This window comes from Anolis carolinensis, chromosome 1, assembly GCF_035594765.1.
Source record: "Anolis carolinensis isolate JA03-04 chromosome 1, rAnoCar3.1.pri, whole genome shotgun sequence".
In the NCBI taxonomy this organism is placed as follows: Eukaryota; Metazoa; Chordata; class Lepidosauria; order Squamata; family Dactyloidae; genus Anolis; species Anolis carolinensis.
This window is the reverse complement of record NC_085841.1, coordinates 193766435-193792961: the sequence shown is the minus strand read 5'-3', so window position 1 is coordinate 193792961 and position 26527 is coordinate 193766435. Positions and strand designations below refer to the sequence as shown.

At 38.7% G+C, this 26527-nt stretch overlaps 1 protein-coding gene across 6 annotated transcripts in view; it reads right to left on the bottom strand.

The window, feature by feature from the left end:
* Nucleotides 1-223: 223 nt before the first annotated feature.
* itprid2 (ITPR interacting domain containing 2) overlaps nucleotides 224-26527 on the bottom strand; it is an 84961-nt gene continuing 58657 nt past the window's right edge. For 3 of the 6 annotated variants that reach the window (XM_062963200.1, XM_062963206.1, XM_062963212.1), the window contains exons 11-19: nucleotides 19720-19811; nucleotides 16098-17285; nucleotides 13495-13572; nucleotides 12753-12880; nucleotides 10733-10883; nucleotides 9092-9157; nucleotides 8183-8566; nucleotides 2806-2929; nucleotides 224-1354 (exon numbers count right to left, since the gene is read on the bottom strand). In XM_062963200.1, the coding sequence (XP_062819270.1) occupies nucleotides 2819-2929; nucleotides 8183-8566; nucleotides 9092-9157; nucleotides 10733-10883; nucleotides 12753-12880; nucleotides 13495-13572; nucleotides 16098-17285; nucleotides 19720-19811 (2198 nt within the window). In that variant the 3' untranslated portion in view covers nucleotides 224-1354; nucleotides 2806-2818. Of the gene's footprint in view, nucleotides 1355-2805; nucleotides 2930-8182; nucleotides 8567-9091; nucleotides 9158-10732; nucleotides 10884-12365; nucleotides 12490-12752; nucleotides 12881-13494; nucleotides 13573-16097; nucleotides 17286-19719; nucleotides 19812-26527 lie in introns of those variants that run through there. The other 3 variants (XM_062963217.1, XM_062963222.1, XR_010000917.1) reach the window with 3 other exon arrangements.

Below are 26527 nucleotides of genomic sequence, written 5' to 3'. Positions count from 1 at the left end.
TAGAAGCTTTTTAGTTTTTTGTTTTGTTTTGCTTTGTTTAAAAAAAACCGGTTTTACCTGAAACAGCACAGTTATATCAGCATTTATAAACCAGCCTTTAACTTGTGAGCCAGGTTCTTTTCACAAATATCCAGCTAAGGACCAATTCACAATTGTTCATAAGACTTCCATGTGTGATTGGAAGAGAAAGCGGTGAATATTTCAAAACACATCACTAGACACGTAGGCAAAATAAATAATTTTATTGGCATTAACAACATCTTTTTAAAAAGAGATCAGCACTTGTGTGTATTCCAGAGAAACACCACTCCTTGACACTTTTCTCATACAATATTGTTATGATTGTACAAGTCACTGATTATGCCTTCAACACAACTGGAAAAAATTATTAGCTGAAAGCAACCATTTGGAAAATAAAGAAATCCTAGTGGTATTCAGACGTTGTGGCAGAATCCACAGATGGCAGCAATTCATCAAGAAATCTCCCCATGTATTTTTTTCTTCTTCGATATGTTGTTTTCCAAAGGCTGCAGTAAAGTTGCAGACAAGGCAGAGAGAACTAGTTCATCCTATCTTCTCTGTATCAACTACCAATCCACTTCCAACTTACATACCACTTTTGTTTCGTTTTAAACTAGTGTTTTATAGACATTGTACTCGAAAAGGCCACCTCTCCTTATATATCTTAATTGTTCATATATATTAAGGATTTTTTAAAAACATAAACAAAGACAAGGCACATAAAAGAAAAATGTAAAAGCAAAGAGGCAGAAAATAATTGTTTTAAGAATGCTATCTTTAAGACAAAGATAAGGTTTTTCAGTGTAAGCATTTTTAGTAGTTTTATGTAACTTCATATAATTCTCTATGTTTTGTAAATAAAGAACTTCTCCCAAGAGTTAATAATTTGTACAACAGGTTATGCTCTTCTTTTGAAGTGGCACTCAGTAACAGCAGTAGAAATAATTATTTCAAGCTCTCAGAATGCATCAGTTATTGCACAGTTAAATACCTCACAGAGGTCAGTGGGGGCTTAGTTGCTGTTGAAGAGGAAAAAGAAAATAAACAACCCTTGGTTTTTTTTTCTAACTGAACTAGGATAGGTTCAGAAATCTTCAAGTCTTACAAGGAATGCCTCTATCAAGAAACAAGAGCTCTGCACAAATGAACACTAGGAACAATAAATACCGAGGCTTGCAAGCAGCTGTAGTTCTCTTGATAAATCATGGGCAGTAGTAAGGCGAAGAGCAGAGGGCAGAGTCAGAAGTCACACAGCACACAACTGTGGCTTTTATCCAGTATCCATTGCTTTTGTTCCCAAGAACACAGACACATACGTTCCACACATGCCAACCTTTGAGGAAAAAGAAACATTATAGATTCTTAATGTGAAGGAATTATTCAGGTACTAAAGAAGAAGTACATGTATTAAATATATGACTCCAGATCAATCCTTGGAGTGTTATACTTAAACTGAAAGAATATGACATAATGAAGCTAGCAATTTCTGAGCAGTGGAAAGATGAGACCCAAAGCCTCGATCTATCACTGCTAGGTGTCAGATGGCTCCAGCATGTAATTTAGTCTTTTGTGCCTCTCAATAACTATCAGGAATACAGGAATACTTCACTGAGCCTCTAAGGAGGAAAACCATATTTCCCTGGAATTATAGTACAGAATTATATGGGGGGGGGGGGAGGAGTGTGGAAAGGAAAAGATGAACAGACCCACCATAACAATATGATAGTCTGAACTGGGGAGACATATCATATTTACACAACTCTAATGTGCTGTCTGATGTACCCCTCAATTTTCAAAACCTTGCAATCAAAAAAGGTGCTTGCAAACGTAATATGGTGAAAATTGCACTCTTTAAAACAATGAGGGATAGGCAAACTCTTCCTTGGCCAAATAGGGAGCTTCCTTGGATTCCCTCCTCACTCAGGCTGCAGCGTGGGTGAGGACCTTTGAACGGTGCCTCCATTTCAAGGTTTCACAGCCTTTTGTGCTTAGGTGGGTTGAGGGCTGAAGAGCGAGAGAAAAAGGGCTCTGGAGAGGACCCAGAGCCACATACTAAAGGTAGTTGCTGCAGTTGCCCCCCTCCCCTCGTCTCACCCATCCCCCCCTCTCCTGTCACCACACTGTTTTCATGCAGTTCTAGGCTCCTCATCCCTCCCGAGCACCAGGAGTGCAGTCCCTTTAAATGGAGGCACTTGAGTCCTTAACTGTGCCACAGTGTGAGCTAAGGGGGGAGGAAATCCAAGAAGGTTTCCTATTGGGCAACCTGGCAAAGAATGACTGGTTTACATACTCAAATTTAATACGCCATCAATTCTAATGTGCACCCTAATTTTCACAATGTAAGTAAGGTATTCACATATTTGCTCAGCCACAAAACCTAGTGGGTTAAAGTTGTCTAATCACTACTAATCTCGTAACAATATTGTGAGGATAAAAACTGAGAAAGTAAACGTTTCTGAGAGCCAGTGTGGTGCAACATTGAACTAAGACATTAGGCGACCAGGATTTGAATCTCCAGTCAGCCATGGAAACCCCCTGAGTGATCTTATGCAAGTCATACACTCTCAGCCTTAGAAGAAGCAAGAGCAAACCCTCTCAAAACAAATTTGCCCCCCAAATTATCTCATGATAGACTGCAATAAGGAAGAAATGTTATTGTGTGAAAGCACAATGTAATGAATTAATGAAAAAATATCTATCACCCAAAATCCATTTTCCCACACTATGGAAGAAAATTCTGAGTCATTTATTAGATATTACAGTTGATAAGTACTAAAAAGATACCTGTAGTACCGATTCAAGGCTGCATTTCTTGCTTAGTATTAGCAGATTTGTTAGGGGAAGAGACAGCTGCCAGCAGGCCACTGACGATTTCTCGCCTGATTTCGCCAACAATAGATTCTTTAATCTGAAAAGAAAAAAAACCCCTATTTTAGCTTAAGTGACTATGTTGTAACAATATCTAGACAGATTTAAATGGCTATATTTAGATACAATAGGCTTCCTTTCCCCTGCCTTGCTCCAAATCTTTTAGCCATTGCCGATGACAGAGGTGAAGATGGGGCTCCTGGGATTCTCCACTCACTCCTACAGTGTCAAAACTGGAAAGAAGGCTGATTGCTCCCATATTTGCGAGAGGGTAGTGCCACACTTGCCACACTGTGAAATATTCTCAGCCTGATCAACAGGAGTGTTTTTGTTCAATAGCATGATCATATCCCTAATCTTTATGGAAATGGAACAGTATAGAAACAATGGTTACAGCCATACAATATGAGCCATTAGGTATGTACAGGAATCTTGGCTTATTGGTTACGAATAGTGTGCTAGTACACTGTACTTAGCAGTTTTCTATGTCACCCAGTTATGGAATACCAGTCAGTTATCTGGTTTGTTTCTCTCCCAATAAACTAAAAAAGAATCCATTGTTTTTATGGTTGCTTTTCGAGTTTGATGGAGAAGACACAGATCAGAAACTTTGTTTAGCAGCTTTCTCTGCAATATGGCTGTAACTGGCAAGCCATTGGGACCCAGAGATCTTTGGGGGCATCTGGAGTTGACAGTTCAGAATGGTAATTTGGTCATTGCTTAACGACAGAATAAAGAGTGTGCACTTTTTGTTCCTTGCCCAAGGCAACAAAATGTCTGCAACTGGCCCCGTTGACATAACACCTATGTGTCAGGGTGCAAATTAAATTCTTTCCAACTAGATTCTATCTTAACCTTCATGCGGGCAGATAGTTAAAAAAACCCCTTCTATTGAGTCTGTTAATCTGAAATATTTTCTCACTTCAATGAGAAATTTTAATGTGCTAATGTGTATAATAACATCAATATTCATAGGAGTGCTGGGGGCAGGAATCAAAGTATTTGAAAATATTCAAACACACAGAGCCAGAAAAAACTTGTTTACATGTTTACATGGGAGTAGCTGTTTGCAAAAAAAATGCTTTCAACTTGTCAGGTGATTATCTCTAACGTTTAGGTCTCGTGTTGTACAACTTCTGCAACAAAACTGGCAAGAAGTGACTAGTGGGTGCTGTTGGGTTCTACCCTGGGCCCAGTTCTAGTCAACACCTTTATTAATGATGTGGATGAAAGTTTGGAGGGCATGCTTATCAAGTTTGCAGATGACCACATTGAGAGCAGTTCAGGAGTGGAGTTCTCTGCCTTGGAGCTCCTTCTTTGGAAGCTCCTTCTTTGGAGGTTTTTAAAGAGAGGCTGGATGGCTATCTGTTGGGGTGCTCTGACTGTGCTTTAACTGCATGGCAGGGAATTGGACTAGATGGCCAATGTGGTATCTTCCAACTCTATGATTTTATGAAAACACAAGTCTGTGAGATTTATTGGACTACATGCCTGTTGTGAGGGTTAAACATATTTTAGGAATAGGCCAACTTATTAAAAATGCAAAATACAGCAGAATAGTTAAGAGGCCAACTATGTGTCTGAAAGAACAAGAAGCCCTTAATGGACAAGGCTGACTTAGGGTGCACAGCGGGTCTGTGTATGTGTTGCCCTGAACTGTTTTGTGTTATTGCCGATACAATTATGGCTTAACATAGAGCCATCATGATACTGTATGCTGTTGAAAAGAGTCAAAATTGGGCTAGACAGCTGGGAATCAGGAGCCAAGAATTTAGCTAGGATGTCAATAATACCGAAGGAAAGACAGAAGCCAAATACAAGGAACAACTTGAAACCTACCCAGGCCAAGAAGACCATTGTTATCCCAAGTCACTGCCCAGACAGAGAGCTTTTGTATTCCTGTTTAGAATCCACATCCAAGAAACCGTTAAACTGCCGAAAAATATGCTCCAATCAGCAGAGCTAGTCCTTCACAACTTACAGCTGCTGTGTACAAAACCATCAGTTCTTGGTTCTGTGGCTTTTGATGACAGATCACTGCTTTAGATGCATGCTCCCTTAGAGTCATTATTGCTTCTCTAACAAGGGCAGGGCTTTTTAAAGAGCCACAAATGAAATGGAAGGAAACAAATGCTGCACTCTGAAACAAACTGATAAAGTCGCCTCAAATTAGCACACTTAATGAATGTGCAAACAAGAGGAAGGGTTCATCTTGTGGGAAGGGAACAGGACTAGGAATAGGGAACTTGTGTTCTATTCCTGGCTTTGCAGCAGCCAGTCTTCCTATGTGACCTTGGCAGGAAGCAGGAAGGCCTTGCGTCCAAATATGCTGGCTGCAACAAAGATTACTTATGCACCCTGTTAACCAATGCTTGCAAAGGAAAGGCAGTACATAAGGAAGTACAACACATTTACAAAAATGAATGTATTCCTCAGACCATTTAAAGTGTACTTGCATTATTTCCCCAAAACAGCATGCTTTCCATCTCATTTAAAAATGTAAAACTTCTTACATATAAAGAAATATTAAGAAGACAAGACGGGAACTTTGTGATGAAAACACAGGAAGAATTGAATTTGCTACAGAAAAACATTTCTTGGTTCCAGTATATGCAAATAAGAGAATACTATAATAAAGATAAGAAGAGAGGATTTGTGGGAAAAGAAACCTATTGAACAAGATAATGAGGACACAAAACAAATTACAGTAGAGTCTCACTTATCCAACATAAACGGGCTAGCAGAACGTTGGATAAACAAATATGTTGAATAATAAGGAGGGATTAAGGAAAAGCCTATTAAATATCAAATTTGGTTATGATTTTACAAATTAAGCACCAAAACATCATGTTATACAACAAATTTGACAGAAAAAGTGGTTCAATACATAGTAATGCTATGTAGTAATTACTGCATTTATGAATTTAGCACCAAAATATCACAATATATTGAAAACATTGACTACAAAAGCATTGACTACTACGTTGGATAATCCAGAACGTTGGATAAGCGAATGTTGGATAATTGAGACTCTACTGTAAATACGAAACTATACAAGATACTGCTGGAATGGTCAATAGAAACAGAAATTGTCAAGGAATGTATGGTGAAGTGGGCAACTAATGTAGGTCACACAATTGGATTACAAGAATGGGAGAAGATTTGGAACACTAAACTGAAATACACCTATGCATATGATATTAAACTGGTATAAAATGATGCACCAATGGTATATTGCTACAAGTAAACTAGCAAACATAACAAGAATATGAATGAAAAGTGTTGGAAATGTGGCACAGAAATTGGCACTTTTTCATATGTAGTGGAGTTGTAAGATGGCAAAAAGTTACTGGAAAGAAATCCATGAAAAATCCAGAAGATTCTACAGATAAAATTACAAATGAAACCTGAATACTTTCTTCTAGGTATCACTGGCATTAAACTAGAGAGAAATAAAGATATCCTATTTAACTACTTAACAACTGTGGAGAGAATTGTCTATGCAAGACATTGGAGGACAAATGAAATCCCTTCCTCGAAGGACTGGCTGATAAAAATGATAAAAAATAATTAAGTATTGATAGACTGACACAACAACTAGCTATAGGCCAAAACAAATTTTAAAAGGAAACAGATTGGCCTTTATTGACAGATTTTATTAAACAATTTTAGAATACTTTAAAGCAGGAAGAAAAATGGACACATGTTCTCCAGGGAACTTAAAATGCCAGTGGAGGAAAAGCTACATGAAACAGATGTTTTTATGGACAATACATCATGATGAAGAGAATTGGAAGTCAGCAATTTTTTTACATATCATTTTTTACATAGCTTTCTTTCTTTTTTGTTATCATTTTTCTCTGTTTTCCTTTTTTTTCTTCTCTTTCTTTCTAACCTTCCCCATTCCTCCCCATATTTTCTCTTTTTATCTTAATGAAAACTTCTAATGAAAATTATTTCAAAAAAAGAAAATGTAAAACTTCTGCAACGAATAAAAGTTTGCTGTTTTTGAAGATGCTGCTGCAAAACTGGTACTCTGACATGTACACAAAATAATCCTTCTTGCCAAGTTTTGATGTAACTTGTAAAGCTACACAAGTATTCTGAGAAAAAACCCCCAGCAACAACAAAATGGAAATTGGCCAGAAATATATATAAGACCACTGGAATCGCATACATCAACTTTGGACAATGCCTTTATTATGTCCTGCAAACTGTTACAAAAGTGCTATGTACCATTTTTATAAAATGTTAGAGGTCTTACAAAACACTATTATTCAACTTTGTTTTTTGTTATTTTTTTGTTTTTTACTTCCAGGACACATGGCATCATTTTGTAACCTTGAACAGGGTATTTAAAATTATTACTCCTCCTATATTCAGTAGGTTCTCTTAAAAGTTTTTTAGTGCTGTTATAGCTAATAAATGACAGGCTGGCTTATGTTCCATAAACGAAGAGAGAACAAATGTAAGTATGTAAACCAAGGGAGAACAACTGTAATGTTAGCAGTTTTCTTTTGTGGGTGTGCAGTCATTTATTTGAAGGAATAGTGAGTTCTTTCTATTCCAGTAAATAGTTACAGGTCAAAAGCTCAAACACATTACAGTCCACTCAGGCATGATCTGAAACACTACGTACTTATTTTGCTCCTTCCACACCCTTAGCAAATAAGATAATTCAAGTATACAGAAGCAGAGGAATTATTCAATAAGCCACAAGTTTAACATTGTGAAAAAAAATATCAAGAATGCCTACTAATGGATTTCCCTGCAAGTGATTTGGAAGCAAACCATGGAAGACTGATGCTTTTGGTATTTATGAGATGTGCAGCCTATTGAATTCTGTTCATGTTGCCACATAGCTGAAATGTATACAAAACAAGCAGATAGGTCAATTTCTTTGTTGAAGAGAATAATACAGCCCTCTACTCACGTATCTGGGAGAATGCCCAGATTAACTCATTGGGACTTTAAAAAACAGCTTAAAATGAGAACTTGCAAAAACAGACTGCCAGATCTCCTATAGAGGCCATCTACTTAGATCAAGCAAATGGTACTTGCAATTGTCTTATTAGCACTCCATCCAGAATGGTCAGTGCTTAGAAAGACCCAAGGTTTCCCCCTTAGTTCTAGACCTTTTCACCACTGTTCACTTTCTCTGCTTCATTTCACTCTTCCAAGCATCATGCAATGGCTTTTTTCAGGCAAAACTTCATTCAGTTGCAAACGCCTGTTAGCGGTAGCAGAAAATCCACCCTACTGGAAAACCTGTTGCCACTCTGCCCTCACTCACCTCTCGAATGACTTGCTGCAATTCATCATTCTCCACACTCCTCTGAATTTCTTCAACACCAGGGGTCTTTTCAAGTTTCTGCTCTTCCTCAGACATGGGCTGCTTCTCAGAGCACTCTGGGGGCTGCTCTGTTCCTGCTCTTGCCGGTGGAGAGGGCATCAAGGCCACACATGCCCGGTAGACTCTTTTGCCATGGAGCTTGGGCTTTATTTCAGATGAATGTACAGCAGCTTTTCTACTGGCTTGACTGGAGCACACGGAAGAGGTGTCAGAATTTCCCCCATGATCAAATGTTGCTTCTGGAGAGGTCTCAATTCCTGGTTCTCCCAATCCCATTCCCAACTCTGACTTCAGATAGGATTGTTCTCGAATGAGTTCAGAAACCTATGGATTCAGGGGAAGGAAAGAGAGTCAGCCAATGATTGGGTTTGACTTGGGAGACATTCCTATAGGTTTGTATAGGAATGTCTCCCAAGTCTTATGGTCATGGTGGAAACAAGCAAACGCTCAAAGGGCACAGCTGACATTTCATTCTTGAGCCATGAGCCATGTTTTAATTTGCACTGAAATATTTCAAGACATAGCATAAATTTAACAACACACCTCACTATCTCATTTACTATATACAAAGAGAGATGAAACCACTGCTTCTATCTGCAAAATGTGACTCTACAAGAATAAAATTCAAACTGGTAATGAACGACTGTGAGCCGTAACATTACAAGACATTAGAAAATCATTTTTGGCACAGGGATGCCTGTGTAACTCTAGGAGTCTATACTGTGGTGCCATTAATGCTTATAGGTGAAGGCAAACTAACAAAAGACTCCTCCCCAAGTGTCTATGAAACTAAATATCGCAATGGTAACTTTGCACTTTTTCCTGCTTTCACTGGTTAGGGTTACTTACTGGCTCCATCACATTCACTGGAGAAGGACATGACAAATTTTCAGTGCTTCGGCCTCCATACATGCCCTAGTAAGAAAACAAGGAAGGAATTGGGGTTATGATCATTTGTGGAATCTGCTTAATTATCCATAGTGTGTAGTAGGGAAAGGCCAATTCTGTGATTGGGAAGCTGTGTTTACATCTAAATCCATTTTTGTGTGTGTGTGTGTGGGGGGGGGGGAGGGTTGCCATGCTACTGATATTGATCACTATGTTGACAAAAACCCTTCTACTATTAGACTTTGAATCAGTTACTTTCACTTTAAGTACACATCTTGTTTTACCATGAAGTGCTGTATTTAAAGGCAAAAGTTGCACTTTTGTGGCATAACAGGAGTTTTCAAAATGACCAGAGGGGAGCTATATGTTACCTTGCTCATACCGTGTGAAAATCACAATCCAGAGAGCCAAAAATAAAAAATAAATGCATTTCATTTTGACATTTTAGAAACCGCATATAAATAAGGAATAAAACCATTTAAAGAAGTGTAAAGGTTTTGTTTTCCTTTGTTGTTGTTCCCTCTCACACCTACAGCCTCTTCTTTAAAAGAAAAATCTGACCCTGCAGAGGGCAACATCAAGTTAGGCTGCAGTTAACAGAGCTACTTGGACCAGATTCCTTAAGCATTATTCACTTCAAACAACAATGAAGAATTAGAAAATGTTATGGGTTCTTTTATTTACCTTATTCTACCATTCTCTTTCTCATATGCACTCACTTTCTCAATATAATTCATCAATTTCTTTATATAAATATGGAGGATTAGAAAGGACATAAATTGCAGAACTGGATGATTAGTGACGCTGGGACAATCAGTCATAACAGTGTTCCTAATTTAGGATGAGCATGTTTCTCCAAACGAAATATGAGGAAGGTAGATCACATGCCAGAGGTTGACACAGCTAGCCAATAGTTGGTGAGCCCAAAGACAACAATTTGTCCCTCACTCTTTCTCCCTGCCTCTTTTACGCTCTCTTTGTGTCTTATTCCTCTGATTTCTCTTTCCCACTTAAAATAACCAAACCAAAATGACTATGTAGCTATTCTTTTTTTTTTAAAATGACACGACCATAGCTGGGGCAACCAAAACAGTCTTGACATTGAGGGGGGTTGTAATTTTCCCACACTTGCCCTGCAGCAATAGAAGCCATCATCTGACCATATCCACAGGATGGAATTATCTCCTCTCGAGTAAAAAGGGTTTCAACATTTTGAAGGTAATGACCAGCTGCCTTGAATGCCAACTCCAAACAGGCCTAAGGCCACTAGTTTGACAATATGCTGATCTGTATCTAATACTGACTTCCATTAGCCCCGTGGAATGTGGATTCACGTGAAAGCAGTGCCATTTCAAAACCAAAAGCCTAACATGACTGCTGCACTTGCAATACTTTATGTAGTACTTCTACTTCCATTACATAGAAATATTTGCAACTGCACAGTATCTTTTTCATAAGGCAGCAGACATTTGTACTTCTGTACACACTGATAGTCTTTGCAAGTGATTGGGCTATTGACATTTGCTTGCTTGCTACTTTCTAAACCCGCATTTCTAAGCTACAGGCAATCATATCCAACAATTTGCAAAACACAGTACCCACCATGAGTGTTTGTTGCCTGAAAGGTGAAAACACATGCATAGTTCTGAGCTGGTCTTCAAGGGAAAGGAGACGCTCTTCTAATTGCATTTCTAATTCCTGAAGCTCCATGCGGACAGATTTCCTCAGGCTCTGGAGTTGATCAGCTTCGTATCTAAAGTAAGTTCAAAACCAAATATAACCCTCTTGATAAAATAACTAAATAAAATAGACACACAATCTGAAGAAACTAAGGATCCTGTATTATATTTGCTGTGATGGCATATCAGCCTGGCCCTTGTATGAAAGTATCAGCAGTGGGAAAATAAGGATGGAATTCATGGATCAACCCCAATAACCAGCAATCTTGATCTGCTGGGATAACAAAAACACAAAAAAGCTAGGAAAAAAAACATTCACAATACATATTATAAACACAACTACACGTCTAAATACAATGAGAATTTTATTTTTGAACAGATGCAGGTATCGATGCTACACCTATGGAATTTCATGTTCTCCTCTATTCCCCAGCTCCAATGCTTTCCAAGGTTTCTGGAGTCTGCATTAGGGGAAACTCGCCCCTTCCTGGTTGCACTGGTGAAAATGACTCCATCTATGGAATGACACTTTTGAAATCCACCCATGATATCCACCCCCCTCTCCCCAACACTAAATACTAGCTCAAAAACACCGCAGATTTTTGTAACATGTTATTGAAATTGTTACAGAGTACTCATAAATTGTATCTGGGTGAGGAAGAAGTAAAAATACTAGTTTATCAAATCCTTTGGAACTGAATTAAGAAAACAAATTCCCTTAGCTAAAGGATAACATGGCATCCATGTGGGAACCAGGATGTTTTTAACAAATCTGTAAATTAAATACAATGCAGAGGGACTCAGATGAAATTCAGGTATTAGTAGTATATTATAAAAGCAAAGAAAATATTTGGCCACATAGAGGAAGCATACATGAAGGAAAAAGTGAGAGATTGAGCACAGCAATGAATTTGGTTAAAAGCACGTTCCAACAACTATGTTTCGTCTTTTCAGGTCGATTTTTGCAATGACCCAGAAATTGAATTATAGTGGAACCAATTCAGTTTAAAGGGTGCTGGCATAGAAAGGGACATTAGAAAAGTGGTTTCTAAGCTTTGATGGCTAGATACTGTGAGGCCCCTTCTCCACGAATCCCAGTCCATGAGCATAGTACATGTAGCTTCTGCGGTGAAAAGTTCAACAACATATAACGTTCCACTGGATTAGAAGCTTAGACTGGGCCTGAGCAGACTAGAGTCCAGCTCTTCATTCAGTCATGAAATGCCATTGGGCCTCATCAGTGTTTCTCAAACAAACATCATAGGCTTAAAAGGATAACATCGAGGAGGGGAAACAACATATTCTACATTGGCCTCCTTGGATGGATGGCATTTAAAGAAAATATATAAGCGATATTACAATGTAAACCCATATATTTTCAGACAAATGTTAACTATGGCATTACAGAAGTATATAGTGATTATGGCTATAAAAGTGAACCTAAAGTCATTGTATGTAGGGGGAGGGGAAATCTGAGTATCAAAATCTTCCCATTAGAAACATCAAAAATCCTAAAGAGCATGAACTACACACTCCAAAATGTATGAGGAACTTACCGAGAGAAGAGAGATCAAAAGCAAAGGGTCGAAAATCTGATCTTGGCAGAAGTAATCTGAACTGAGCAAAGAGGAGAGATGGCAGGATAGGAAAAATAATCATCATGGAGGAAACTGCAGTGGTCTAAAGTGAGTTATGATCAGAAAAAAAGCATTTTAGTGGCAGAGGTAAAGATACAAAGCATTAGATTCTAAATGAGCCCAAGAGGCAGGAGGAGGGGAGGGGGTGGCCAGCTTGCAAATTGTGAACCAAAATGACAAGCAAGGCTGTGGACCTAAAAGAAAAATAGTATTTGGGGAGTGAAAAATATTTGGGAAGAGATTTCTGCAGAGATTTAGGCACAAATACAATGGCAAGACATTCAAGATAGCACTTGTGTCTCTAACCTCTCTTCTTCGGTCATGTGCTGATAAACTGTTGTCTGTTGACGCAACATGGCCAATTCTAAATCCATCATCTGTGTTCTGAAGAGGTTGAGGTTCCTTCTTACCACCTGAAGATCTTGGAAGGTATTCTAGACAGGTAAACAATAACGGACATTTAGATCCTTGAGGTTCATTTAAAAAGCTTTTTGTCAGTATTTTCAGGGTCATGATCTGGCCCCTATTCTGAGAGGTGGGAAGACTTAGCAGACGAGGCACCAGTTCCTTGGAACCTTGGCTACACAGCCTTTCTACAGCCCTTCCAGTATTTTTCACTCAAAAGTAGGCAACCTGCTCTAATCCAAGGACCAAATTAAATTTCAATTTCTCAGAGGCCTTATTCCAGGAGAATATATTGAAGCTACAGAAGAGGCATTTCAACCTTTTTTAGAATGAGAAAAATCCTATAATAACCCATCCAGCTATGTGCCATTGGGGAAGGGGACAAGGCCCTCTGGGACCCTCAGAGGTTCCAGATTTAGCCTTAAGCCTAACATTCCCCATTTTACCTTTACTCTTGAAATGGAGTAAAGAGAGACAAATATATAGAACAAGGGAACTCCTGTTGCTGCTGCTTCATCTTTAAAAACAGGGAATTGATGCCACCACTAGGATGGAAATCACACACATCTATATATTTAGGCTTTACATACAATTGTTATCATTGTATCTAAAGTAAAATACAGATAGAAAAAAAGCCATTTACTTCATAGAGAGGTAGAATGGACGATCTCTGAGTACTGTAAGAGGTTGCAGTAACATCATGGTTTCTCATCACAGCATTCTAGAAGAAAAAGGGGAAAACATAGTTAAATAAAATACTTTAATAACTTGATGCATAGATTTAAATAAAACTAATATGGAACCCATATAGAAAAAAAAACATGAGAGGTACATGCTGAACATCCCTGATTCAGAATTCTATAATTCTCCAAAATCCAAAATTGTGGACATGGGTCACTGAGAACACAGAGCTTTTGCTTTCTGATGGTTCCATGAACATTATTTTTGAAATATTGTATTAAATTATCTTCAAACTATGTGCATATGAAATGTAAATGAATGTTGTGTTTAGACTGGGGTCCCATCTTCTAGATATCTCCTTATGCAGGTATATTGAAATACTGGTAATCCAAAATCCAAACATCACAAGTATATCGGCTAAGGATACTCAACCTGTAATAACATAAGTGGGATTGTTTTTTAACAGTTTTAACTTGTTTTAATACTTGTAATAATTAATTTTATTTTATATTTACATTTTGTAGATTTTTAAATAGATGATGATGATGATGATGATGATGATGATGGACAACTTTAAAGAATACAAGCTATTTGTTCTCCTTCATTCTGATCAGAGTATTTTATCCAATTGTACAATGGATAAAATACTCTGGCATTTCAAGTGAAGCAAACCCACATTTTTAATTCTCACTCTGGTCCTGTCCTTTTCTCTTCACATCATATGACAGCTAATACCAGCAGCAGAGCTTCATCTGATGCCTGTGCATTTTATAAGTTTGGAACTATTACAGACCAAAATCTGTTCTATAATCCAGCAACACCTGGATGGCCAGTCTCTGTATTCTCTCTCTCTTTCTTCCAATTCTGCCATTGCCAGACTTCATTTCAAAACCTGTTTCAGGAATGCAGACATCTGAAGACTTCCACATAAATGTAGGTTTTGGAAAATAGAAGGGGGCTACCTAAAGCAGCAATCACTCAGAGCTCTTCTGAGGTGGCACAAACAGATGAAGAGCTATAGGGCATGCATCTGCAAATAACATATTTTGTGGTTTTGAGACACACACACCCCAGACACCTTTCTGCTGCAGCTAAAAAAAAGTTTATTTTAACTACCCTTAACCTCAACCTCAACTCTAACCATCAGCATTTTAATCTGGTTGAAGTGAAGCAAACTCAATTTTTAGAGGTAACAAAAAGAATGCATTTAGACGCTAAACAGTATTCAACAGTTGAACTCTGAAGAACCCAACACTTGCAAAATACAGTTTCTCACTACCCCCTCTTCAAAGGGCAAAAAGCACACACACAAAACCACCCTCTGGCCCTTTCAGTGTGGAAATATGCCTTTAGAAGATGAACTATAGATATTATGGAAAAGTTTAAAATTTCACAAGCCAAAGGAGAAAAGCTGCATCACAGTAATGATCAACTGATTTCAGAGCTTCTTGTCTGGTTCCTGGGAAAGTCCTACTAGAGGAATAACTGCCAGTTTAGAACTTTTATATGAATTGTGAGCTTTCTATTTGCAAAAGCATTTTCAGAAACATGAATTTCCCCTATCTTCCTTCCTTCCCTCCCCTGCATAGAACACAACTGTTTATTGCATCTGGCAATAATACTAGAATATGACAGCAGTATAAAGTACAAATGGAGAACAATCTTGGAATGGGTTTTGAATGGAGGATGTGAAAATTAACCTCTGTAGAGGGAGTGTGTTTCATGAGAATTCATTAGATAAAGTACTTTAAGATACTCCAAGCTGTTAAATTAGCTCTTTTAATCACACAAAATGTGACTCTCATTTCTTTTTTCTCTTTCTCAACCCACCATTTCATAAATACTTTCTAGAAATATTTATAGCATTATAGGTTTCCATAAGAATTTGGTGTTAAAATGAACATGGTTTTTACACATATCCTTTTTTGTACACATGCCTGAACGAAGCTGGCTCTCAGCTGGGAAATAGGCAAATTTCAGATTTAGATTAAGAGAATCACATGAGAACTTTCTAGAACTAACAAGACTTGGGGTATTTTAGAGGCAAAGAGTTTTTATGGCATTCCCTCCCACAGACTGAAATCAGTCACACCAGAGTGTATATATAATGGGTCTGTGCGTCCTTAAAGCCAGATAAGATTTTCTGATCATTTTTGTTGTAAGACTCATACTTCATAGATTTGAGGTTTTCTATTTCAACTTTGCCCAGTTTACACAAGTGGAAATTTGATGCAGAGGATGCAACATCTCATTTTAACCTGGAAATTCAAATTCCAATTTACCAGTGGACTCCTTGCATAATCCTGTGCACATTTCCTCCCTGCTTGTTCCCAGAGTAGGCAACATGTTCAAGTACTCAGAGCTTTCAGAAGGATAAATCTAATTGAGAAAACAAACTCCAACTGTCTTCTGCAACCTGATGTACTGGGTTACAACTTGCATCATCACTTTCCAGCATCAGCATGGTGTCTGGGGATGTCAGAAGTAGTAAACCCACAGAACTCAGGGAGAGGACACCAAAATACAAAGGTTTGGACTATAGCAGTGCCTTCAGATGCCTCTTACCTGTGAAAGGTTTTGCAAAGAGCCTCTGATATCATGCAAGACTCTCCTCAGTTGCATTTCAACAGTGGAAACTGGGTTCATGGTAGGAAACTGATGGGGGTGCCCAAAATGCCTCAGTGAGTGAGAACAGCCAAAAGGGGAAGGCAAGCCACTGCAGGAGGAGCCCGGAGTGCTTGGGATGCTGTGTGTACTAAGTGTCCTCATGTGGGCACATAAGGGTCTTTCCAGGCAATCAGAATGAAGTGAATGAAGCGAACAGGATGACTGAGTCATACGTGTTGGGAGGTGCAGGGGGCAACTCTGTATCCTGCTCCGGCATGGCTCATCTGTCACCTTGTTTGCTGCAGGATGGGAAGGGGTTCTCCTATGAGAGGAAGGAGCAATGAAGAGTGTGGATGTACACCTGGGGGGACTGCTGTTGACCTCACTGATGGGCTTTTCTTCTTCTTCTTTCTCCTTATTCTCAATTTCTTCAGGCGTGTCGTACTTGTAAGTAAAGGAAGGAGGTCCACAGAGAGTTTGCTTTCCAGGAGCTAGCTGGACATTTACCGATGAAACTACTCTCACTGGGCTTAAGAGTGTGGTTGGAAGGGACTGGGAGCGCCTCAGTGGATAACCCAAGTCAGCGATTCGATGCCTTTGCTTGAACAGAAGGTCTTTTGATTTTAAAAGATTGCGGCCAGCTCGGGAATCCGATGAACCACCAATCCGCCGCTGGGCTCGCTGTAAAGCAACGGTAATCCGCTCTGCAGAGGAAGGAGATGAACTGCTGCTTTCAAAAGATGACATTGGTTTCAGAATGTGGTGAGTTTTATAGGGCAAGAATTCTTGCTCACTGTTTTGATCTACATCGCTCTCTTCACTGTCTTCCTCCAAGACATCAGCTTCTGCTTCCCATGCAGAAGATTCTTCTTTCCTTCGAGCAAACTCTGCACTGCAAAATTCTGCAATTCCCTGACTCTTAGTTGCACGTTCTAATGTTTTCTGGACTTCTTCTGCATTCACCTCCAAAACCATCTCCCTCTTCTGTTGCTCCACTTCCAAAAGAAATTTCTCTTCATCAAGCTCATTAAAATAGGGTTCTTGTTCAGCAATTGGTGTCTTGAGTTCTTCACTGTATGATGTTACAGTTGTCTCACTGTCACAGCTGTCGGCACTGCTTCCCATGGCCTGTAGAGATTCGTGTCCCTGTTAAGAAAAGATTGAAGAGCAGAGAAAAAAAATGAGGGGAACCAATTGCACTTTTGCACAAATAAAGTTGTGACCAGAACAGGGCACTAATTTAACTTATATTTAAATGATGCACTGTTTTTTAAATGATCATCTTCCCCATGGAATTTGGATCTCTTTTCATTATACACAGACAGACTTTTTGCTCAGACAGGCAGGGTGACTACAACAACTGTGGCAAGGAAAGACCAAGACAAGCAGTCCTTTTAGAAATTAATGGCACAAGAAAACCTAATTTTGTTTGGTACTGTTCGATTATTTGGGCAGAGGTCACAAGGGGGCACTAGATGGAGAAGGATAGACCATTTTAAGGGGGGATTGAAGGAGTTAAGCTATTTCTCCATGTTTTCCTGTTATTTCCCCCACAAATGTCACCATAGTAGAAACAACCATCATTTATGGTATGGGAAGGGGGATGGGTGGAATAACCAGTGAAAATGGGGAAAATGGTTTTTCTCCTTCAACTCCCCCCCCTCCCAATAAAATGGACTATTCTTCTCTGTCTAGGCCCCTTTTAGGAGTCTGCCCGGATAATGGAACAGTGCCTTTTTTCCAAATGGCTTTAGGTGCATTTGGTTTTAGGTGCTGCCACTCAAAAAATGCAGAATGCGACCCAAAACTGTCCATAAGATGACTGCTGCTTTCTCCCAATTAACAGCTGCAAATTGAATAAATACATCATAGAGTGGGAGAAGACCTGTTTATCTTTGTGATACTGTACTACAAGAAATATTTTAAAAGTAGGACAAAAGTTAAATGCAGGACTCTATATACCTTGGTTTTGATTCTCTTTCTTGGTGCAGGGGGAAACAAGTAACTTCTCCGTAATGGCAGAAATGTTGTGCAATGCTTGCCCAAAGAATTACACAAGTCCTGATATCATACATTCTTACTTCCTTGATGAAACCTTCACATTCCCAACCTTTTTCTGATTGAAATTTGCATAGCACATTCTCTCTGAAAGCACTATCATTTAATAACACACTTTTGTTCTATGTTGCTAATGTGAGAACTGCATTGTTATGCCATAGATTTTTTAATGTCATTGATTTCAAAATTGTAAGGTATTTCAACATGATTCATAAAATGTATTAAATGAATAAATGAATATTTTCCCTGAATGCCAGTGGGACTGAAAGAAATATCATCACCAGTTCACATAATGCATCTGTTCATGCTATCTGGAGAAATACAGACACAACAATTAATGAAATAGAAAAAGACTTTGTAACAAAGTATTTTTGATTTCTTGCTTAAAATTATCTCACTCAATAAGGAAATGGAAACATCAAAGGTTGTTGAGTTATCAGCAAATCTTTGTAACAAAGTCATTGTTAAATCAGAAGGCACTTTTGTCAGATCTTCTATATATATAAAAGGGTAATGAAATTTTGGCCTAGGACAAAACAACAAAACTACACATCCCAGAAATACTAAACTTGGCAGCACAACCCCTCACCCATGCCTCTACGTTCATACAACAAAAAGAAAAGAAAAATAAAGTCCTAATTAGAGGGAGAGAAATAATTGTTTTTATCCAATTGCTGCCAGTTAAAAGGCTAAGCTCCGCCCACTTGGTCTCCTAGCAAGGAGCCGGGCTGTGGCGCAGGCTGTTGAGCAACCAGCTGCAGCCAGCTGCAATGAATCACTCTGACCAGGAGGTCGTGAGTTCGAGGCCAGCTCGGAGCCCCGTGTTTGTCTTGTCTTTGTTCTATGTTAAAGGCATTGAATGTTTGCCTTATATTTGTAATGTGATCCGCCCTGAGTCCCCTTCGGGGTGAGAAGGGCGGAATATAAATACTGTAAATAAATAAATAGCAACTCACGCAGCCCAGGGGACAGGCAGAGTTAGGCCTCACTTAGGCCTCTTCCCCACTGCCTATAAAATACAGATTATCTGATTTGAACTGGATTATATGGCAATGTAGACTCAAGGCCCTTCCACACAGCTATATAACCCATTTATAATCTTATATTATCTACTTCGAACTGGATTATCTTGACTCCACACTGTCAGAAGAAAACTTTTACCCTTTACCTTAACTACCACCAATTTCTCAATACTTTATTTCCCATACCACCATACTTCGCCACAGCAACGCGTGGCCGAGCACAGCTAGTTTAACTATAAAAGGAACTTAATAGTCATTCTTATTTAGTGAATGGGAATAAGCCATCTCTTTCTTCCTCAGTGTACCAAGTATGTCTTACATTTATTGCACAATATGATGGATTTATATTTATGTTTTAATTGTTTTACTCTTTTAATAGTTTATTTTTAACTTTTGTAGGTTGTGAATTTTTACCTATGTTTGTTTTTAACTGTTACAAGAGTCCTAGATGGGGGAACACACACAGAGAGAAACACATCACAGGTACATTAAAAACCTACCTGAAGCTGGTTTAGCAAGAAGCAGTCTGTGGAAGAATCTTCTGCAAAACCACTGCTATCGGAATGCTGACTTGCTGATCGTAAAAGCTGGTCTAGAGAAGGTTCAAAAAGAGAACAGGTAGAAATAAATTGTTTCTCATAAGCTCTTCTGAACCAACTCAAAACGCAAATCTAGATTTATTTAGCAAGAGAACAAGTGTGTTTAATTACAGAGATACCCAGCCAATCTGAAAATTTTGCTTTTGAAATCATTGACCTTCTCCCAAATCACATGGAAAGCACCAAAGCTGTGAGAAGCAAGGATTGTCATGATTTGTACCAAATTATGAGACTCAGCATCACAACAGGGGGGTTCTAAAAATGCCATACTTGTGAAATTTCTAGTGTTAGTGAGATAGCAGCCATCGTTCACATTTTTCTGTCCTGTTGTGCGAAATAGACAAACATAGTTAATATGAATTCCAGGGCAGCATTACGCATTTTAGGCTGGAAACACTAATTCTCAAGTTTATCCCTCCCCTGCTCTTGAATTACAGTTATAGACACAGATCCGCAGCTACATTTAGTACATAAGTTTATCCATGCATTCTGAAAGTGAGAAGAGATCTAAAATTTTATTTGTTTTGCTTCTCTTCGAGAGGTAAAGGAAAAGGGACTTTCCACCCCATTTCCCAAGTTTGTTTTCTTTAGCCTCTCATTGAGAGGCTAAAGAAAAGGGACACCCACTCATATCAGTTCAGAGATCTGTAGACACTGAAACAGCTCCTTGCTGAACACGATACAGAAATAAATATTCTAAAAGATAAAGAGGTTGCTCGCATCCCTTATCTGGAATTTCAAAATATGAAATACTCCAAAGTCCGAAATTGTCCATATGGGTGGCTGAGACAATGATACTTTTGATTTCTAACGGTTCAATGCACACAAACTTTGTTTTGTGCACAAAATTATTAAAAATATTGTGCATAAAATTACCTTCAGGCTGTGTATAATGAATATAAGAATAAGTGAATTTCTTGCTTAAACTTGGTTCCCAGTTCCAGGATATCTCATTGTATAGATACAGTGGAATCTCAACTTATGGGTGTCCCTACTTGCGAGCTTTTCGACTTATGAGTCGTCACTTGCCTGATTTTTTTTATTTGACATGCGAGCTAGCTCTGAGTTATAAGCCTCTTCCAAAAGGGCGGCCACACCGGAGACTGAGGCAGGGCCAAGCTCACAGGAAGAGAGGGAGGAGGGAAGAAAGGGGCATTGGTGTGGATGGCAGCGGGGAGGCTGAGAGGAAGCCATTCAGGGAGGGAGAAGAGGGAGGGAGAGAGGGAGGGCTGGTTGAAGCCACTAAACCCCTCAGAGTCTTGGCAAATGGGTTTAACAGCATTTCAATACATTTCAATGGGAAAATTTGCTTTGACATAATTGAGTTACGAGTTTGGTCACAGAACAAATTAAACACGTATGTCAAGATATTGCTGTATATGTAAATACAGGTATTTCAAAATCCAAAAACAAAAATCTCAAATATAAGACATTTCTGATTTCAAGCATTTTGGATGAGAGATATTTAACCTATACTCCCAAAGTCTTTCTAAAATGAGGGACTAAATTCGCTTCTTCAGGTGACCCCAATGATTTGAGAGTAGGCTCCACTTCTGTTAAAGTTATAGAGTGATGGGAACTTTCTATATAGACAGACTTCAGAAGTACATAAGCATTTGGCAATCCCCAATGTATTCAGCAATCCCTAATGCATATCAATACATGTTATTGGGAGGGTATTTTTTCATTTCTGAAAAACAAATTCCTAGATTTCAGACTTACATATTTCAATCAATGCAGGTTGCCACTAGATGCAGACACATGTTTGTCTTGTATGATCTACAGAACCCAATCCCTTCCAAACAGAACAAAAGGGACTGCATGACTCACAATGACATATGATGGACTTGAAAACCTAGATGTTCTAGTGTGCCTTTGAATGACTGTTTTAGACCCTGATCAGGTCTGCCCAGCCCTAATTTATTGATTAGGTTTTCGCAGCACTTTATCCCCAGCCCTGGCCCTATAGTCTGCATTTTGCATAAGTCTTTACCCTGTCCTCTCGAATCTGATCATGCCCACCATGCCCTGGTTTACTAGTTGATGGGGTTTTTTTTTTTGGGGGGGGGGTATTTTTACTCTGGGCTTGGTCCCCATGTAAGCCGCCCCAAATCCTTTCAGGGAGATGATGGTGGGATATAAAAATAAAGTTTTTGTTGTTGTTGTTGTTATTGTTGTTGTTATTATTATCATTTAGGATAAATTCTATCACACCTCCACACAAAAAGGACAATTCTATGCAGTGACACTGAAGTCCTTCAAATCCAGTTCAAGTTGAGATCAGAATCCTGGTAGTAGTTGCCTCATTACTTTAAGGTGGATGTTGGTGAGCTGAAACATCTGACAGTGCCAAGACTTCTTAGAGGCTATCCACAATCAGGAAGCAATGCAGTTAAAAACAGAATGTAATGAACACGTTTCTATTTTTGTGTGTTTAAAATTAGGTAATACACAGTAGGATGATATCTGGTTTTTGGAAGAACTTCAGTTGGTGTTTTAGAAAGTGCCAATGTTTGCAGCTCTTTATCAGACAGCAAGGGGAAGCAATGAATTCTCACATTGCATATACTGTATTCATGCAGTCCATGATAAATGGATGGGATAACAGATCATGTGGGGTGAATGTAGGATCAAAGCCACAGGTTAAGATGTCACAAAGATACTCTGGAGGCAGCTCTAACAGGAGAGTCTCACTGGGCCTGGGACTACTCTTCAATACTGAAAGATCACAGTTTGAGATAAAATAATTTTATAATTTGCCCTGAACATATCACTAACTGCATGGTTCAAGAGATGAAATCAAGCAATTCCTTCTACAAATATATATGTGCCCAGAGCAAATTTCTATTCAGAAGATCTCCAACATAGGGGTTGGGGTGGGGGGAGGCATTTTCTTCTGTTTTCATCTTCCATTCAAGCTTTCAATGGTAGTTACTCCTATGATCTTAAGGGTACTCCAGTACTTGAGGCATACAGGACTATAAGAAGAGGGGAAACTGATGAGAAATTGCCTCTTTCCCACTACAGAAAATGTTCTGTTCTATCAGAAGGCTTTCATAGCCAGAATAACTCCTTCCATCCATAGGAAGTGAATTTTGGATCCCACCAAAAGCTAAGCAAGATCAGCCCTGGTTAGTACTTGAATGGAAACCCATCAATGAATACCAGATGCTGTGGGCTATGTTTTAGAAGAAAGAACTGAAAAAACTGTGTCCCAATATTCCTTGCCTAAGAAAACCCTTAGGTTGACAGGTGACTTGAAGGCACTTTCATATACACACTCTATTTTGTAATACAGATCCTCCAACTAATAGGAGGCATGAAATATTATAAGGCCAAAGCAGTAGTTGTTTATATGGATGAGGCTCTTTGCCTGCTCTTCTTCACCCCACCCAAAATGGGCAAATAATTTTTTTTAAACTAGAAAAGTGACCAAGGAGGCGCTGGGAATACATGCTTCTTACAGAGTACTCTGAAGACATACAGCTCTGAATGAACAGATCTAAAATCCTATGAGTTTATGTCAACAAGCTTCCCTTTAAACTAACTCATATCACATATTCCTATCCAATAAACAAAGTGGATTGAATTTCCTAGCTTTGTTTAACACTCTGCTGATTCAGATCTGGCCTAGAAACTAGAAAAACAGGAGGCAATCAACAGCATGGTCTCATTCAAGTTTTTCCACTCAACCCTAAAGCTGAGGAGGACAAGAGGTGCCTTATTTGCTATTAATTTTATCTCCTGCACTTGTTATTCTAAGAGCTGTGATAAGCTTAGGACAGCATGCATCCCTAGGTTTCCTTCTTTAAAAGTTCCCCGTACTGCCTAAAAACACAGTGGCAAGTGATGTCTGTCAGAAAACAGACCTAAAGTGTGCCACCATGATCTAAGTTAGACTGATATTCTTGAATAAAAACAATGAAACTTCCTACAAGAAAACACATTTAAAGGGATTACATTCACTTTTAAGGATGCAGAGAAGAGGTCTAGGTGGAACATTGTTTCATAGCTACAAATTTAGTATATAACAAATAATTAGTGTAAGGGTGACCAGAAAGGTTCTTGCTTGACCAGATCTAACTAATGGGGAAAACCTGAGTCATAAACAAAACATAGGTCACAAAAAGTTCAGATACTGGCATGCTAGAAGCACAAGGAAAACATCGAGTGGCGTTTAACACAATCCAACAACATCTGTTGATTTTATGTCTTATGGCTCTTGTTTTTTCACATAGCTTACTTGGAAATTTAACATGGCCTGCCAAGAGACATACTGTGAACAATTTAAATTTATGGAAACATACAACAAATGGCAAAAAGTATAACCTAGGATGTGAAAATAACCACCACACTATTTTTTTGGCATTCAGCAGGGCCGGTGGACAAAGTCAGGCTTGGCCTATTGTGATTCAGCTGTAATTCCATGCTAAACTACAAAGCTCACCCAATATACCAAACTCAGAGTCTTTGGGAGGATAAAATATGAGGAGAGAAATTCACATTTTTACTCATTTGAGTTCTTTTAGAGGAAAAAAAAACCATGAAAATAATAAAGGCAATATTCTTTGACTCTGGCTTATCTGAATGTGGAATTTTAGGCTCACAATTGCGTGGCTAAAATACAGCATTCCTAATTTTAATCCATAGCATCTGTATTTTGAAGGTTCTTAGGAAACAAAGTTGGCAAGAAAGAGGAGAGGAGACTGCTGCTCTTAAGAACAGACAACACTAAAGTTTTGATGAGTAAATGGGATAATTCAGCAGAGCGTTTTTTATAACTATATTTGATTTCTAAATTTTCAGCAGGTTATAATTTTTCTTAATTGGCTGAAAATTTATTTTTTTAATACAAGTTGGGAGTTATAACAAGAATCAGTGGGGACAGGCATAAAACCAGTCATTCAGACTATTCACAAATTATGAAAGCGGGAAGAGTAGTGCTACTTTTCAGAAACAAACTTCTTCCAGGTAGAACTGCACAGCAGTAATTTTACAGCACACAGCAAGTGAATCTTCCCAGTTAGGATAAATTCACAAAAAGCAACCTATGAGCAAAATATTACTTCAATTGAGTTATGAAATAAGAACTGTCAGTACTGAAACTACCAGATAAACTTGTTCTCTGGCAAGTGAAATAGATGTATAGGAAAGGTTTTTTGTTCTGAACAGTATGTTTTTTAAAAAAGCAAATTATTACAAAAAAAGAACTAATATACCCTGACAAAGCTTGCTGTGTGCTCTCAGGATCACTATTTTTATAGAGCACAATGACATTTTAAAAGATTGTATTAATGCATGTAACAAGAGTTGTAAACTTCAGTGTAACACTAAAATGTCAAGAACATTTTTATGGTTTCGCTTTTTTTTGCATAAGGCAAAAATCAATCAGATGTTGTACATTTTACTCTAAGTCTATTAAAAATGTATCTAAGGCTAAAATAAGTTACAGAAAGAAAACCTCAACCCGAACCTTCAAATCACAATGCCATAAAAATATATGGTGACCTGATAACATTCTTTGCTGAACAGAGTAACTCTAGTGTGGGCACTAAAGACATGAGCTGCTTATAAACATGAGCCGTAAATCAAACAAGGGAAACATGGCATTTAAGCCATATTTGCTCAAAACAGATAAAGGAAAGCAGGTTGATAAACAGGTATAAACATCCTGCAGTATATGACCAGAACTTTCACAAGGTTGAGGGATAATGATGTCTTCTGTACAGCTGCAGAATAACCCAGTTACAGGGTTGTGTGTTTTCCAGGCTGTATGGCCATGTTCCAAAAGTATTCTCTCCTGATGTTTTGCCCACATCTATGGCAGGCATCCTCAGGTTGTGAGGTATGGAAAACTAAGTAAGGATACTTAGCAGTTACCTTGACCCAGCAATATCCCATCTTCTCCTTTGCAGTGAACAGAACTGAATTTTCTGGAGGAAGGTGAAGATTTTGGGATTTCCTCAGTAGCGTATTTTATGTCTTACATGCTCTGGGGGACCAGGGGGAAGTCAATACTAAGATGATAGAGGGCACATTTTTCTTTGACTTGTTACACAGATTAACAAGGGGCCAGCACCATAAAACAGTACAGGATCCCTTTGCTTCTCTCTTCCACATATGAACACACACATGCAGGCTGCTTCACTGTTTTGTGACCCAGTACTTTCTCTGCATGGTCATTGAGCAAACACAGACAGCTAAGGGTGATGAAGATGCATTGTCTGGTGAGGACAGAAGAAAAAGCGGCTACACTCTGTCTCTCTACCTAATGGAAATACAGGAAGCTCTTTTTATACTAGGTTCAGCTTCTTGGTTCAAGTAGGCTAGTGCTAACAACATTGACCAGCAGCTGCACTCCACAGTTTCAGGGTGGAAACCCACCTTACCTCCACTCTGGAATAAGCAAAGTAAATGGTATGTTCCCAGCTATGCTTGGGGTCCCTGGTATACTCTGATGAGCTCCCATCAAAATGCTAACCAGGCCAAATCCGGTTCAGCAGTAGATTAAGTGTGTTCAGGGTGGTATGGTGGTATGTTAACATCATGCTTGTGCAGCTGCATTGTCTTCTGGTGTGACTCAAGTCAGTGCTTCCTGTGCTCAGTCACATTAGACGTTTTACCAATGCGACACAACTGTACGAAAGCAAATTGTGGTTTGTGTCACATCAGAAGACATATACACATTCATATGAAGGAGAGAAAAAGT